Raw genomic sequence first — 17,079 nt, forward strand, 5'->3', positions numbered from 1 at the left:
GTCGGACATGACTGAAGCCACTTAGCAGCAGCAGCAGCCTTTTGCAGAGGCTTTCCAGGCGAAGGTTCCATGAGGTCTCTTTTCAGTCTTCCACCTACTTATCTCAATGCCATGCTCTCAGGATTGTCAGTTGAGATTTACCAGGTTCATTTCAGTATGTTGACTTGAAGTAATCCTCTGTAGTGCAGTGCTGAGCTTGTTGGAGTCAGTTGTAGCTAGGCTGAGAATGGGTGAGGCAATAGACAGTGCTGTCAAAGACTGCCTCTAATGGTGGGCAGGCTATGGTGGGAAGGCCCCCCATGGCATGATAAAAGAATGCTTTTTAAACAAATTTAAGCACCAGCTGGGAACTGCTTACTGTAGGGGAATACTTTACAAATATTAATTATTTAACTCTCATTAAAAAAAAATCCTATAAAGCAAGTACTACTCTATGTTCATTTCATATGAGAACATTGAGGCAAAATAACCCAGCAACACAGAGCTATTATACCATGTGGTAGAGCAAGGATTTGAACTCAAGTGGTCTGATTCTAGGATTTGGCAGCATAATTACTATATGATGCAGCCCTTCCCTTAACCAAAGGAACATCCTTTGATCCTTTTGCTACCACCATTCATATCAGAATGACTTCCAGTAAGTTACACAAACAGATGGAAAAAAAAAAAAACAAAAATCATCTCAAAAGGAAAACAATACAAACATTACATAGGATAGTTTTTAGTGTATTTTCAGATCAAATGTGTATTTCAGCTTCAAATTACAGGAATACTCTAGTAAAGCAAAAAGACCCCAGTAGATACACAACAACAAAGGGTAACATATTTCGTATTCTCAGAAGAGAAGATAATTCCTTTTACAATTTTTTTTTTCCTTGAAACACAGGATATTCCATTAAGAGCATGAATTTTTGAGTCAGAAAGATCTGGCTTCTAATTCTTACCTGTCACTTACTTGCTTGATGATCTATGACAGTTTGCTTACCTTAACTCTCAGCTTCTATGAAATGAACATGCCAATACAAGGTTTGGTGAACATTAAATGAGATAATTGTGTGAAGTGTCTTGTGTCAAATGGCTTGACAGTGTCTAGAATGTTGCATTCTTTCAACAATCAGTTTCTATTTACTGGTGGTATTATTATCAGCAGTGGGTTTCCTTGATGGCTCAGATGGTAAAGAATCTGCTTACAATGCAGGAGACCAGGGTTTGATCCCTAGGTTGGGAAAATACCCTAGAGAAGGAAATGGCAACCTGCTCCAGTACTCTTGCCTGGAGAATCCTATGGACAGAGGAGCCTGGTGGGCTACAGTTCATGGGTTCCCAAAAAGGCAGACAAGACTGAGTGACTAACACACAGTAGTAATAAATTTAATACTCTTAGTAGAATGTATTAGAATATTTTTGGTGGAAAGATTTTAAAAGTTGAATTGATGGTGAATCTTCCTTTTGACATCATGATTATAAAATGTTTATATTGTGCCTTTGAGATTCTCTGATCTATGATTGGCCTACTTATTTTTACCAGGTGATCAAACCAACACCCCTCAACTGCTAGCCCTGGCCTCACGCCTGCGGGAGAGTGCTGAACTCTTTCAATCAGATGAGATGCGTCCTGCTAATGACCCCAAGGAAAGAGCTCCCATCCGTGTGCGGATGCTGAATGACATTCTCCAGGACATGGAGAAGAGCTTCCTAGTGCAGCGTGCACCCCCAGGGTTTTACAGGTAGGAAGTGTGCTCAAATTTGGTATTTTCATGACTCTCAATGAAATATTAGTGTTTAACTTTCAGAATATGATATGTACCTTCTGTGAATGTAAGACTGATTTTTTTTTTTGGTTTTCTTTTAATGTGAAGTAGTTACTTTATCTACAATTTGAGGCTCATTCTCCTCTCCTCAAAGTAAAGTTCAACTGCATACATGGTGAATAGATATTGCTATTATTTGTAGATATGGATATTATCTATATCTATGGTACTAATTGGGCTTCCCAGATGATGCTAGTGATAAAGAACCTGCCTGCCAATGCAGGAGACATAAGAGAAAAGGGTTTGATCCCTAGGTTGGGAAGATTCGCTGGAGAGAGAATGGCTACTCACTTCAGTATTCTTGCCTGGAGAATTCCATGGACAGAGGAGCCTGGCGGGCTATAGTCCATGGGGTCGCAAAGAGTTGGACATGATTGAAGTGACTTAACAGAGCACAGCATATGATACTAGTTAGCTATATCATCTAGAAAATGACTAAGAATTTTTGCATTAAATTAAATATGAATCAAATGTGATATAGCTACTGAAAAACTAAATGTATTTTAGGTTATATTGTGAGAAATACTGAATCAGGAGATAAGCCTATGTTTTTATCCTAGTAAGTCTATGTTTACAACTTTGTGTTTAATTCTAGAAACTATTTACATTTTAAGAGGAAATTAAATATGTTTAATAACTGACTCAATGGACATGAATTTGTGCAAAGTCCCAGAGATAGTAGAGGACAAAGGAGCTTGGCATGCTACAGTCCATGGGGTTGCAAAGAGTTGGACATGACTTAGTAACTGAACAACAACAGCAAAATATTCAGGAGGGAGAGGAATTTATAGGAATGTTGCAACAACCAGGTTATGAGACATATTTGGTTAGAGGGCCACAATAGAGCGATTTCTGAAAATATTTTCACAATTTTAACAAATACTTTAATAAAACATTGTCATATTCAATTTCATCACTTAGAGGATCACACAAGCACATACTTGTTTTTCTGGTTCTCAGAAATAGTAGAAATGAAACAGAGTTGAGTTTAAAAAAATAAAACATTTTAAATTGGTAACATTCATTGACTACTTAATAGATCTTGGATACTACATTAAAACCATTCCATGCATTAATTAATTTAATCCTGGCAAAAGGGTCAGTGGATCAGATATTCTTAGGGTCTCCATTTTACACATGAGGAAACTGGGCTCAAAAATGTTAAATGACTTGCCAAAATAGTAAAGCAGACTTCAGAGAATATCCTGTCTCTCACTTTACTAACAAAATATTTTTTTTTAATTTTACTTTATATTGGAGAATAGTTGATTAACAAAGTGTTAGTTTCAGGTGTACATCAAATTGATTCAATCATATTTCAGTCACATCTTTTCCAAACTCTTTCGCACTTAGGTTGTTAGAGAGTATTGAGCATCATGACCTAGTCTATACAGTTTGTTTTGTAAATAAGTTAGTTGTGTCATTTTTTTAGACCCCACATTTAAGTGATATCATAGATATATGTCTTTGTCTGACATTTCAGTTAGTATGATAATCTCCAGGTACATCCATGTTGCTACAAATGGCATTTTCCATTCTTTTTAATGGCTGAGAAATATTCCATTGTACATATGGACCACATCTTTTTCTATTACTATGTCAATGGACATTTAGGTGGCTTCCATGTCTTGGCTATTGTAAACAACACTGCAATGAACATGGGGTACATATATACTTTCAAATCACGGTTTCTTCCAGATATGTATGTTCAGGAGTGGGACTGCTGGATCTTATGCTGGATCTATTTTTAATTTCTTAAGGAACCTTCATATGGTTCTCTATAGTGTCTGAACCAATTTTCATTCCCACCAAGAGTGCAGGAGGGTTCCCTTTTCTCCACATCTTTTCCAGCATTGACTGTAGATGTTTTGATGATGGCCATTCTGACCCATGTGAGGTGATATCTCATTGTAGTTTTGATATGCAGATCTCATTGTAGTTTCAATTTGTGGATAAATTGAAAAAGCCTTGAAACCCTGGGATCCTATTTGATCATGGAGTGTAACAATTTTAACATATTGTTGGATTCAGTTTGCTAGTATTTTGTTGAGAATTTTTACATCTATATTCATCAGTGATATTAACGTGTACTTTTCTGTGGCATCTTTGTCTAGTTTTGGTATCAGAGTGATGGTGGCCTCACAGAATGGGTTTGGAAGTGTTCCTTCCTCTGCAATATTTTGGAATGCTTCAGAAAAATAGATGTTAGCTTCAGAAGGATAGGTGCTAACTCTTCTCTAAGTGTTTGGCAGGACTTACCTGTGAAGCCCTCTGATCCTGGACTTTTGTTTCTTGGGAGGTTTTTTTTGTAATGTTCCCTGAACTCTATTATGATAACTTCTTTACGAATGTTTATCCCTGAATTTTCTCCTTGAAAAACATTAGTTATGAGTATAAAAACATATGTTTATACCAAGTTCAGTTGTGGGGCTTTTGGTTTTGAGCCATTGTTGTTGTTCAGTCACTGCAAGTTGTGTCACTCTATGCAACCCCATGGACTGCAGCATACCAGGCCTCCCTGTCCTTCACCATCTCCCAGAGTTTGCCTAAGTTCACATCCATTGAGTCAGTGATGCCATCCAACCATCTCATCTTCAATCACCTTTTCTCCTTCTGCCTTCAATCTTTCCAAGCATCAGGGTCTTTTCCAATGAGTCAGCTCTTTATATCAGGTGGCCAAAGTATTGGAGCTTCAGCTTTAGCATCAATCATTCCAATGAATATTCAGGGTTGATTTCCTTTAGGATTGACTGGTTTGATCTCTTTGCAGTCCAAGGGACTCTCAAGAATCTTCTCCAGCACCAGAGTCTGGAGGCATCAGTTCTTTGGTACTCTGCCTTCCTTATGGTCCAACTCTCACATCTGTACATAACTACTGGAAAGACCATGGCCTTGGCTATATGGACCTTTGTTGGCACAGTGATTTTTTTTTATTTATTTATTTTTTGCTTTTTAATATACTGTCTAGGTTTGTCATAGCTTTTCTTCCAAGGAACAGGTGTCTTTTAATTTCATGGCTGTAGTCACTTCTACAGTGATTTTAGAGCCCAAAAGAAATATGTCACTGCTTCCACCTTTTCCCCTTCTATTTGCCATGAAGTGATGGGGCTGGATGCCATGATCTCAGTTTTTTCTTTTTTTTTTTTAATACTGAGTTTTAAGCCAAGGTTTTCACTCATCTTTCATGCTCATCAAGGGGCTCCTAGTTTCCTTTGTTTTTTTCCATTAAATTGGTATCATCTGCATATCTGAGGTTGTTGATATTTCTCCCAGCAATCTTGATTCCAAATTGTAACTCATCCAGCCTGGCATTTGCCACGATGTGCTCCCATAAGTTCAATAAACAGGGTGACAATAAACAGCCTTGTTATACTCCTTTCTCAATTTTGAACCAATCAGTTGTTCCAAATAAGGTTCTAACTGTTGCTTCTTGACCCATATACAGGATTTTCAGGAGATAGATAAGATGGTCTGGTATTCGCATCTCTTTGAGCTATACATTATATAATTTAGAATCAGTGACTCTTTGCTTGTAATAAAATGTTAGCAAGTTGATCTTTAAAATTTTTGGCATCTTGAAATTGAAAATGGACTAATTGTGTCCACCTGGACCTCAGGGGGAAAAGCAGAAGAAACACTGGTGCTTGTTTCTGTTTTTTTCACAGTACAGTATATACTATACTCCAGTGTACACTCCAGTACTCATCTGGTGTACAGTTCAAGCACACATCTAGATCACCTGTACGTTGTGTACAGCCCCATGTACAGTAGTATATATCCAGTGTACATTGTGTACAGTCCAGTGTACAGTCCATGCACATCCAGTGTATATTGTATACAGTGTATAGTACAGTATACATCATGCAGTCTAGTGTACATGCCAGTGTACAGTCCAGTATACACTCCAGTGCACATCTGTACAGCCAAAGTGCACAGTTGGACACAGCTGGAACACATCTGGAACACATCTGGAAAATCAGATATACAGGCCAAGTGCACAGAGGGAACACAGCTGGAAAACATCTGTAGCATAGCTGGACACATTTGGAGAATGATATTCAGGCCAAGTGCATAGCTGGGCACATCTGGTATACAGTCCAAGGGCACATTCCAATGTACAGGAATGTGCCCTTGTGTACATATGTCCAGTGTACAGTTCAGTGTACACCAGTGTACAGTTCTATATACTCCAGTGTATGTTAGTGTACACAGTGCAGTGTAATGTGCGGTGTACACTCTAGTGTACATCCAATGTGCATTCCACTGTATGTCCAATGTACAGTGCAATGTATGTCCAGGGTACGTCCAGTGTCTGTCTCTTCTCCAGGTCCATAGAATCCTATGAATGGCTTTTAGAGTCATTCTTAGAAGAAATGACAAAAAACCAGATAGTCAATAGATTCAAAGAAGGAAGGATAAAAGGAATAAAATTTAAATGAACTGAAAACTGGATTGCTTGACACTGAATTCAGGTCAGTGATGTGCCAGAGCTCTCTTGTTCTGGCCCACACAAGCAATGTTAAAAACATCAGGAATTTTGCCAGCTGAATGTCAAGCCCTTTGTAGCTTGAAATTAACAAGCACTACACATCAGGACTTTTGGTTATCAGGAAGTCTATGTTCGAGTGGAAAATTTACATCCCTGATTATTGTACAGTCAGTCCAAGCTCATGTCCATGCAACAGGTGATGCCACTGAAACTCCTGGATGCCAGTGTCTGGTAGTTCATGTCCTAAGTATCTCCCTGGTGTGTCCCTTTTCTCTCATCCTGCGATCTCTGTCTTAGTTCCTATCTTGATGGTCTCTGTCCTAGATTACTATGTTGCCTCCTGGCCAACTCTACCACTGGAATAATATCATTTTTAAATCTACCATTAGAGGGGCTTCCCTGGAGGTCCAGTGGCTAAGACCCCGCACTCCCACTGCAGGGGTGCAGGTTCGACTCTTGGTCAGGAAACTAAGATCTACATGCCTCAATGTGTCTCATGATTTCCTAGAGTTCATCAGGGTGCACTGGGCTCCCCTGGGATGCATGGAGCCTCCGCGGCTCATTCTGCATCTTGTTCCCGGGTAGCAGGAGCAGAAGCTGTTGCTGCCGGCACCTTGATCTTGGACTTCTCAGCCTCCAGAACTGTGGGAAATAATATTTGTGTTGTTTATAACTCACTCAGTCTATAGTGTTCTGTTGTAGCAGCCCAAACTAACTAACAAAGGGAGCATTACCAGGGAAGGATAGAGTGAATAGAGAGATGCAAAGGAGAAGTTGTGTGTGGTGTGCTGGGGAGTGAAGCGCAGAAAGTGGAGTCTTCTGAATTGTTATTGGGTTCATGATTATGGAAAGGTAGGAAGGAACCAAGTGATAGAGTTCCATGCATGCTCTGTTGAGAGCTTTGGCCTTTAATTTTTTACACAAAAGATGCTATTAACAAACCTGTGTTAACTTATCTGGTCTTCCAAATAGGGTGCCCTGGAGCTGGGAAGTCAGGGAGACGATGGATTTAAGAAATGCATGAAATGGTGAGAATATGATTTGGCATGTTGTTGTCAGGAAAGAACAGCAAATCCAATTTTGGAAATGGTTTTAAGGAAGAATGGGAAAATTTAACCAACTGGTGGTTGTGGGAATTTTATTTTAGGGTTCACATGGAGCTAGGCAGATGAACCAGGATTGAGTGGTAGAAAGAGTCTCCTCTCTGCCCGTTTCTCCAGCCAGTTAGTTAAGACACTCAGTATCTTTGCTCTCCATGTAACTGTATGGAAATCTGTTATGAAAAGTAACTTCCAAAGTCCTTTTCCTCTAAAAGTTAATGCACATTCACTGCATTAACGCTCCCAAAATCTATAGTCAAGGGGAATCCTACTAATCCTGAGGAAGAAGTATAAGAAAGAGCACAATGACAGACTGTAGTGGTGTAATGAAAAGGTGCTAAGAGCTCCAGAGGTACTGAGATTGGTAGGCAGTGGGGAGCAGACACAATGATGTATATGATCAGGGACTACCTAAGTGAAAGTGTGTTGAAAACTACAACACATAGAAGAAATATTACTACTATCAAAATTCAGCATGTCAAGATCTAACTTGTTACCCCTGAGTAGGGATGAGATTATGTATTCTCTTAAGAATTCTTAATCTTCTCTCCCCCTCCTTCTTTTATTATGGTTCTAATATGGGCTGCTTTCCTGCTCCAGGGAACTGGCATATCTGCAGATGATATATTGTGGCATCTGTGTTTTGTTGTTGGATTCCTTTTAGCTCCCTATAGTTCTCAGCAAAGGTGGACTAAGCAGTATGATTACATGATCTATGTATTCTCCAATAAAATATATATTTGTAAAAAATAGAGTGGTTTAAAGTTTAGAGGAAAATTGAGCAGAAAAGACAGAGTTCTCATACAATCCTTCATAGGCACAAACAGTTCCCTCAGCTCCCAACACATAGTTCCCTGTTATTAACATCTGATAGCTGTGTAGTACATTTGTTACAGTTGATGAGCCAACGTTGATGTATTATTAACTAAAGTTCATAGTTTATATTAGGATTCATTTTTGTTTGTTCTTTACATTCTATGGATTTTGACAAACATTTAATGGCACACAGCCACCATTTCAGTATCATACAGAATAGTTTCTCTGCCCTAAAAAATCTGTGTTCCACCTATCCCTCCCTCAACCTCTGGCAATCACTGATCTTTTTACTGTCTCCAAGTCATATAGTTTGAATCATATAGCATGTAACCTTCTCATTTAGGCCTCATCACTAAGCAATATGAATTTGTTTCTTCCATATTAGTTTCTCTTTATCACTGAACAATATTCCATTGCACAGATGTACTAGTTTGTTTTATCCATACACCAATTGGAGGACATTTTAGTTGCTTTCAAATTTTCACAATTATGAACTAAGCTGTAATGTACATCTGTGGGCAGGTTCTTGCGTAGATGTACATTTTCAACTCATTTGGGTAAATACCAAGAAGCACAACTGCTGGATCATATGATAAGCCTTTGTATAGCTTTGCAAGAAACTGCCAATCTGCCTTCCAAACTGGCTGTACCATTTTGCATTCCCACTGGCAATAAAGAAGACTTTTGGTTGCTCCACTTTCTCATTAGCATTTGCTGCTGTCAGTATTGTGAAGTTCATTCATTTTAAGAGATGGATAATGTTATCCCATTGTTTTCATCTGCAGTTCTCTAATGACATATGATGTTGAGCATCATTTTATATATTTACTTTCTATCTGTATACTTTCTTTGGTGAGGTATTTGTTCATATCTTTTCCTTATCTTTTGAGTTATATGTTTCCTTACTGTTTAATTTTTAAGATTTCTTTTTATATTTTAGATGCCAAAACTTTATCAAGTATGAATGCTGCAAATATTTTTTTAAGAGTGACTGTTGCAGAGCAGAAGTTTTAAATTTTAGTGAAATCTAACTTATCAATTTTTTTAATCGATTATTCTTTTGGTATTATATCTAACAGCCCATCATCAAACCCAGGGTCACACCTAGATTTTTCTCCTATGTTGTCTTCTAGGTATTTTATAGTTTGGTGTTTTATATTTAGGTCACTGATCCATTTCTAATTAATTTTTGTGAAAGGTATAAGGTCACTGTATAGATTCATTATTTTGCATGTGGATATCTTGTGCCAGCACTATTTGTAGAAAAAAACTATTCTTTCCCATTGAATTGCCTTTCTTCTTTTGCCATACAATTTTGGATTATCTCTTGGGTAAAGACGTAGGAGTGGAATTGCTAATCCTATGATGAAACAGGAAGGCTCAAGAAGGGTGAAATTCCCTTCCCCAAGTTGCAATAATATCACAGTAATTACCCTTTGACAAAATCTTGCACCCTGACAAAGTTTTTTGTCTGAAAATTACGCCTTTTTGATATAGAAGATTCTGGAGGATTTCCTGATATTTAACATTTTCCTGCCACAATCATTAGGGGATTTTTCTCAGCATCTTACATGATTTAGAATACCTCTACTGGAGATGGAGACAAGATGATGGAGTAGAAAGACAAGAGCTCACCTCATTTTTATGAAAACAAGAGAATCACTAACTGCTGAACAACCATCTAAAAATAAAAGTTGGAATCTACCAAAAAAGATATCCTATATCTAAAGACAAGCAGCCATAATAAGTCGGTAGGAGAGGAGTTTCAGTTTCAGTTCAGTCACTCAGTCATGTCTCCCTCTTTGCGACCCCATGAACTGCAGCATGCCAGGCCTCCCTGTCCATCACCAACTCCCTGAGTCCACCCAAACCCATGTCCATCGAGTCGGTGATGCCATACAGCCATCTCATCCTCTGTTGTCCCCTTATCCTCCTGCCTTCAATCTTTCCCAGTGTCAGGGTCTTTTCCAATGAGTCATCTCTTCCCATCAGGTGGCCAAAGTATTGGAGTTTCAGCTTCAATATCAGTCCTTCCAATGAACACCCAGGACTGATCTCCTTTAGGATGAACTGGTTGGATCTCCTTGCAGTCCAAGGGATTCTCAAGAGTCTTCTCCAACACCACAGTTCAAAAGTATCAATTCTTTGGCGCTCAGCTTTCTTTATAGTCCAACTCTCACATCCATACATGACCACTGGAAAAACCATAGCCTTGATTAGATGGATCTTTGTTGGCAAAGTAATGTCTCTGCTTTTTAATATGCTATCTAGGTTGGTCATAACTTTCCTTCCAAGGAGTAAGTGAGTAACTGCAATAAAATCAAATCTCGTACTCACCAGGTGGGTGATGAACAAACTGGAAAATAATTATACCACAGAAGTTCTCCCACAAAAGTGAAAGTTCTGAGCTCCATGTCAGGTTCCATGGCTTAGGGTTCTGGCGGTGGGAAAAGGAGCCCCCAGAGAATTTGGCTTTGAAGATCAGTGATATTTGATCAGAGGAACTCCACAGGACTGGGGGAAACAGAAATTCCACTTTTGGAGGGTCCACACAAAGTCTCATGCACATAAGGATCCAGGGGAAAAGAAGTAACCTCATAAGAGCATGGGCCAGACCTACCTGCTAGTACTGGAGGATCTCCTGCAGAGACACAAGGTGTTAAATCTCACCAACTTTGCATTATAGGGGTCCCAAAGGAGAAACGACCTGAGAAAATATTTGAAGAGATTATAACTGAAAAGTCCCCCAGCATGGCATAGGAAATAGTGCACAAAATCCAAGAAGCACAGAGTCCCAGGCAGAATAAATACAAGAAGGAACATGCCTAGATGCACAGTAATCAAACTGACAAAAACTAAAGGCAGGACTACTGCCTCAGCCCCCATGGGGCTGACCAACATCCAACAGCTGGTCAACAAGGATCAGTAATGGGACAACCAAGGCACCGGGCATGTCATCCAGTTATGTGGAATGGCTGAAGGGCATGTATCTGCTAGTTAGGGCCTGGCAAAATGTAGTCCACTGGAGAAGGGAATGGCAAACCAAATTAGTATTCTTGCCTTGAGAACCCCATGTACAGTATGAAAAGGCAAAAAGATATGACACTGAAAGAAGAAGCCCCCAGCTCAGTAGGTGTCTGATATGCTATGGAGGAAGAGCAGAGAAATAGCTTCAGAAAGAATGAAGAGGCTGAGCCAAAGTGAAAAGGATGCCCAGTTGTGGATATGTCTGGTGGTGAAAGTACAGTTTGATACTGTAAAGAACAGTATTGTATAGGAACCTGGAATGTTAGGTCCATGAATCAAGGTAAATTGGATGTGGTCAAACAGGAGATAGCAAGAGTGAACATTAATATTTTAGGAATCAGTAAACTAAAATGGACAGAAATGGGTGAATTTAATTCAGAAGACCATTATATCCACTACTGTGGGAAAGAATCCCTTAGAAGAAATGGAATAGCCCTCGTAGTCAACAAGAGAGTCTGAAATACAGTACTTGTGTGCAATCTGAAAAATGACAGAATGATCTCTGTTCGTTTCCAAGGCAAACCATTCAATATCATAGTAATCCAAGTCTATGCCCCAACCACTAATGCCAAAGAAGCTAAAGTTGAATGATTCCATAAAGACCTACAAGACCTCCTAGAATTAACACCAAAATAAATATGTCTTTTTCATTATAGGGGATTGAAACACAAAAGAAGGGAGTCAAGAGATACCTGGAGTAACAGGAAATTTTGACATTGGAGTACAAAATGAAGCAGGGCAAAGGCTAACAGATTTTTGCCAAGAGAGTGCACAGGTCATAGCAATCATTCTCTTCCAACAACACAAGAGAAGACTCTACACATTGACATCACCAGATGGTCAATATCAGAATCAGACTGATTACATACTTTGCAGCTAAGGATGAAGAAGCTCTCTCCAGTCAGCAAAAACAAGACATGGAGCTGACTCACATCATCAGCTCCGTATTGCAAAATTCAGGCTCAAATTGAAGAAAGTAGGGAAAACCACTAGGCCATCAGGTATGACCTGAATCAAATCCCGTATGATTATACAGTGGAAGTGACAAATTGATTCAAGGGACTAGATCTGGTAGACAGAGTGCCTGAAGAACTATGGATAGAGGTACATACGATTGTACAGGAGGCAGTGACTAAAATCCTACCCAAGAAAAAGAAATGCAAGAAAGCAAAGTGGTTGTCTAGGAGGCCTTACAAATAACCAAGAAAAGAGGAGAAGTGAAAGGTAAAGCTGAAAAGGAATTACATACCAAACTGAATGGAGAATTCCAAAGAATGGTAAAGAGAGATAACAAAGGCTTCTTAAGGGAACAATGCAAAGAAATAGAAGAAAACAATAGAATGGGAAAGACTAGAGATTACTTTAAGAAAATTAGAGATATTAAGGAAACATTTCATGCAAAGATGGGCACAAAAAAGAACAGAACCAGTGTGGACCTAACAAGCAGAAGAGATTAAGAAGAGGTAGCAAGAATACACAGAAGAACTGTACAAAAAAAGGTCTTAATGACCCACATAACCATAATGGTGTGATCACTCTTCTAGAGTCAGACATCCTGGAATGTGAAGCCAGATAGGCCTTAGGAAGCATCACTATGAACAAAGCTAGCAGTGGTGATGGAATTCCAGTTGAGCTATTTCAAATCCTAAAAGATGATGCTGTGAAAGTGCTGCACTCAATATGCCAGCAAATTTGGAGAACTCAGTAGTGGCCACAGGACTGAGAAAAGACAGCTTTCATTCCAATATCAAAGAAGGGTAATGCCAGTGAATGTTCAAGGAACCACACAAATGTGCTCATTTCATATGGTAGCAAGCTAATGCTCAGAATCCTTCAGGTGAGGCTTCAACAATATGTGAACCAAGAACTTTCAGATGTACAGGCTGGGTTTAGAAAAGGAATTGGAGCTAGAGATCAAATTGCCAACATCCATTGGATCAGAAAACAAGCAAGGGAATTAAAAAAAACATTATCTTCTGCTTCAATGACTATGCTAAAGCCTTTGACTGTGTGGATCACAACAAACTGGAAAATTCTTCAAGAGATGAGAATACCTGACCACTTTACTTGTCTCCTGAGAAACCTGTATGCAAGTCAAGAAGCAACAGTTAGAACCATATGTGGAACAACCGGCTGGTTCAAAATTTGGATAGCAGTATGTCAGGGTTGTATATTGTCACCCTGCTTATATAACTTCTATGCAGAGTGCATCATGAGGAATGCAGGGCTGGATGATGCACAAGCTGGAATCAAGATTGCCAGGAGAAATATGGATAACCTCAGATATGCAGATGACACCACCCTAATGGCAGAAAGATAAGAGGAACTGTAGAACCTCTTGATGAAAGTGAAAGAGGAGAGTGAAACAGCTGGCTTAAAATTCAACATTTGAAATATTAAGATCATGGCATCCAGTCCCATCACTTCAAATAGAGGGGCAAATAGAGGGGGAAAAGTAAAAACATTGACTGATTTTATTTTGGGGGGCTCCAAAATCACAGTGGAGGGTGATTGCAGCCATGAAATTAAAAGACAATTACTCCTTGGAAAAAGGGTATGACAAACCTAAACAGAGTATTAGAAAGCAGACATCACTTTGTCATAAGGTCTGTATAGTCAAAGCTATGGTTTTTCCAGTAATCATGTATGGATGTGAGAGTTGGACTATAAAGAAAGCTGAGCACCGAAGAATTGATGCTTTTGAACTGTGGTGTTGGAGAAAACTCTTGAGAGTCCCTTGGACTGCAAGGAGATCCAACCAGTCCATCCTAAAGGAAATCAGTCCTGAATATTCATTGGAAGGACTGATGCTGAAGCTGAAACTCCAATACTTTGGCCACCTGATATGAAGAACTGACTCACTGGAAAAGACCCTGATGCTGGGAAAGATTGAAGGTAGGAGGAGAAGGGGACAACAGAGGATAAGATTGTTGGATTGCATCACCAACTCAATGGACATGAGTTTGGGTAAACTCCAGGAGTTGGTGATGGACAGGGAGGCCTGGCATGCTGCAGTCCATGAGGTCACAAAGAGTCGAACACGACTGAGTGACTGAACTGACTGAACATTGCTCCCAGCAAAAAAATGATTGGCAAACATTTTCTATTAATAAGCAATTCCAATATATGAGTGCAAAATATATCAATGTAACCTTACATTCCATTATCCCAATTCATACACTGGATAAGTCATCTGTGTAAAATTTCATGTTTAGTCTCTCTACACATTTAAGGAGACAGCACTTAAGTAGTAAAGTTACTAAAGGTTTCCCTCTCTCCCTCCCCATTATGAGTTATACACACACACACACACACACACACACACACACACACACACACACATACACACATACACACTCTTGACTGCACTATTAACAAAGGTTAGGTGGTATTATCAGGTTATTTTAGCAAAGGATAGGAAATTTGGTGTTATTCTGGTGAGGAGAAGCAGAGATCCACCCACTGCATTTGTATTGCTCTGGTTTTGATTTGAGGGTATGGGGAACTGAGAAGGAAGCCAACAGGAGCCAGTGTTTAATGCTGGCTGCTAAACAGAAACAGGATTCTAGGAAAGTGAACATCCTCAAGCACCGCCATTCAAAATAAATTAAAGGCTAATTATTACGTTTAAAGCAAAACTCTTGGTTTGCTGCAGTATTGTCCTGTTGTTCTTTCTAAATACATGGCATTTCAGCTACAAGCTGGTGAAATAATCTGTTGCTGTTCAATTGCTAAGTCATGTCCGACTCTTTGCAACCCCCTGGATTATAGTCCACCAGGCTCCTCTGTCCATGGGGTTTTTCCAGTCAAGAATACTGGAGTGGGTTGTCATTTCCTTCTCCAGGGGATCTTCCCAAACCAGGGATTGAACGTGTGTCTCCTGCATTGGCAGGTGGATTCTTTATCACTGAGGCACCTGGGAAGCCCCTATATAGTCTCTTAGGAGCTATCTAAGCAACTACCTTTATAATGATGCTTAAGAAGATGGTTCTGAGTTCCAAACAATGGTTTTAATCAGGAGTTTTGGGGACACACCCATTTGAAATTTGAATGACAGCCTGTGCATATGTGTAGGTCTCTGGTTTATATCCTTCTGAAAGCAGCTTCATAATAAAAGAAATCCTTTCCCAGCTAGCCAGAATGGTCTTGTGGAAAGTTCAGAGGACAGTTTCAAGTCAATCCATGCCAAGATAATTTTTGTTAGCATCCTTGAAAGCAGGAAAACAGCAATGTAAATGTCAAGATACTTTTGTCTTGAGCCAAGAATAAACAGAGCAAGCAATCCATTAAAAGTACTTTTCAAACACATAAGCTCCCAAAACTTTGCTTTTGAAAGGTATTAGAACTGGCTTACACTTAGGCAATCAATGACAGTAGACAAAACTATTAAAACACGGTTTTTCAGGGACTCTATGATCAGGTTTTCAGCTACACACTCCAGACATACATTTGATTTTAGGAATTTTAAGACACCGAGACCCAACCCCATCTGCCTTCAAATATTTCAGGATAACAGTGATCTCATTACACAATTTTCATAGTGTTTTAATTAGAGTTAGTTATATAAGTACTAACAGAACCTCATGTTCAATGTTCGATTGGGATAATAGCCACTTTGTTCCAGTGGTACTTTTTCTTTCAGCAAGGTGTGGGTGGTATGAATGGAGCTAAAATCCCACTATTGTTTCTCTTGTCATTAATTCTATCAGCAATACCTCTGATTATTTTTAGACTATGAGAAAAATAACTAGTGAGTAAGAATTACCATAATGCTTTTAAAATATTTATAATAGCAGCTACTTGCACAAAAGAATCTATATATGAATACAGTTTTATAATCTACACAATGTACAATTACCAAAAGAGGGTTGAAGACCTGATCATTATATATAACCCCTTTTACCCTTTTATGAATAAATATATGTACTAGCTTGGTAATTATGTATCCCTTTCATATTTTTAAAATTTCTACTGAAAGGAGTAAAAAATTTAAAAAAAGTCTCCCAAATTTTAAAGAACCAAATTAACATACTGAAATGCCAGCCTTTTTTTTTACCCCCCATAACTCATTTTGTTATTATTAAAACAAAGAGTGTATCCCATTGTGACAGATAATGTTCACTGCAATTTGATTAGACATTGAAACACTTGCTTAAAAATTTTCAATTGACAATGACTACATTATCAGGCTAATTAGTCTGAGATCCAGCCTGCTAGTTTCAAAATAGAAATCCATGTGTGCTCAGCTGTTGGGATTTTATAAAAAATATCTCTTTGAGGTTTGAGGTTTTATTCCATCTAAAGTGAAAAAAATTACTGATGTTGTATTTACAAGTCAAGACACATTGCCTTGGGTATCTCAGGGTGAGCTGTGACTTTATGGTATATTTAATAACATTAAGACCAGTAGTAATTATAGTACTTTTCACAGAGAAGAATTTACTTTTTACCGGGAACTACGCTGAACATTTTCATATATTTATCTGTAACACTTCTAACAAAATTGCAAGATTGGTCTCATTGTCCCCTTTATATGTTTAAGAAAACTGAAGCATAGGAAAGGTTAATGTGTGGCAGAAAAGGGATTTGAACCTGGCTTGTTTTATCAAAAAGCACTGCTCTGTCAACTAGATAGTACTGCATATATTTGATCCAAATTATATCTGGTGTGCTCAGAAGTCACTAATGAATTTAGTTAGATTCTAGTGCAAATGTAGCCGTGTATGAAATAGGTCCAATTTGCATAAAGACTTAAGTTTCATTTGTTCTACATTTGCAGAATTATATCCTCTAACCCTGATGGTTGTCAAAGGACAATTGTTAAGCACCAAATTTA

The 17,079-nt window shown here is 38.7% G+C and overlaps 1 protein-coding gene across 3 annotated transcripts in view; it reads left to right on the forward strand.

The window, feature by feature from the left end:
- The window catches only part of NAALADL2 (N-acetylated alpha-linked acidic dipeptidase like 2), a 1,599,429-nt gene that overhangs the window by 1,534,430 nt on the left and 47,920 nt on the right, over positions 1-17,079 (forward strand). For all 3 annotated transcript variants that reach the window (XM_081570965.1, XM_081570964.1, XM_081570966.1), the window contains one exon: positions 1,529-1,727. In XM_081570965.1, coding sequence (XP_081427091.1) covers positions 1,529-1,727 — 199 coding nt within the window. The remainder of the gene's footprint in view (positions 1-1,528; positions 1,728-17,079) is intronic.

The sequence above is a fragment of the Giraffa tippelskirchi genome, chromosome 2, assembly GCF_054371585.1.
Source record: "Giraffa tippelskirchi isolate mGirTip1 chromosome 2, T2T-mGirTip1v1.2.pri, whole genome shotgun sequence".
NCBI lineage: Eukaryota > Metazoa > Chordata > Mammalia > Artiodactyla > Giraffidae > Giraffa > Giraffa tippelskirchi.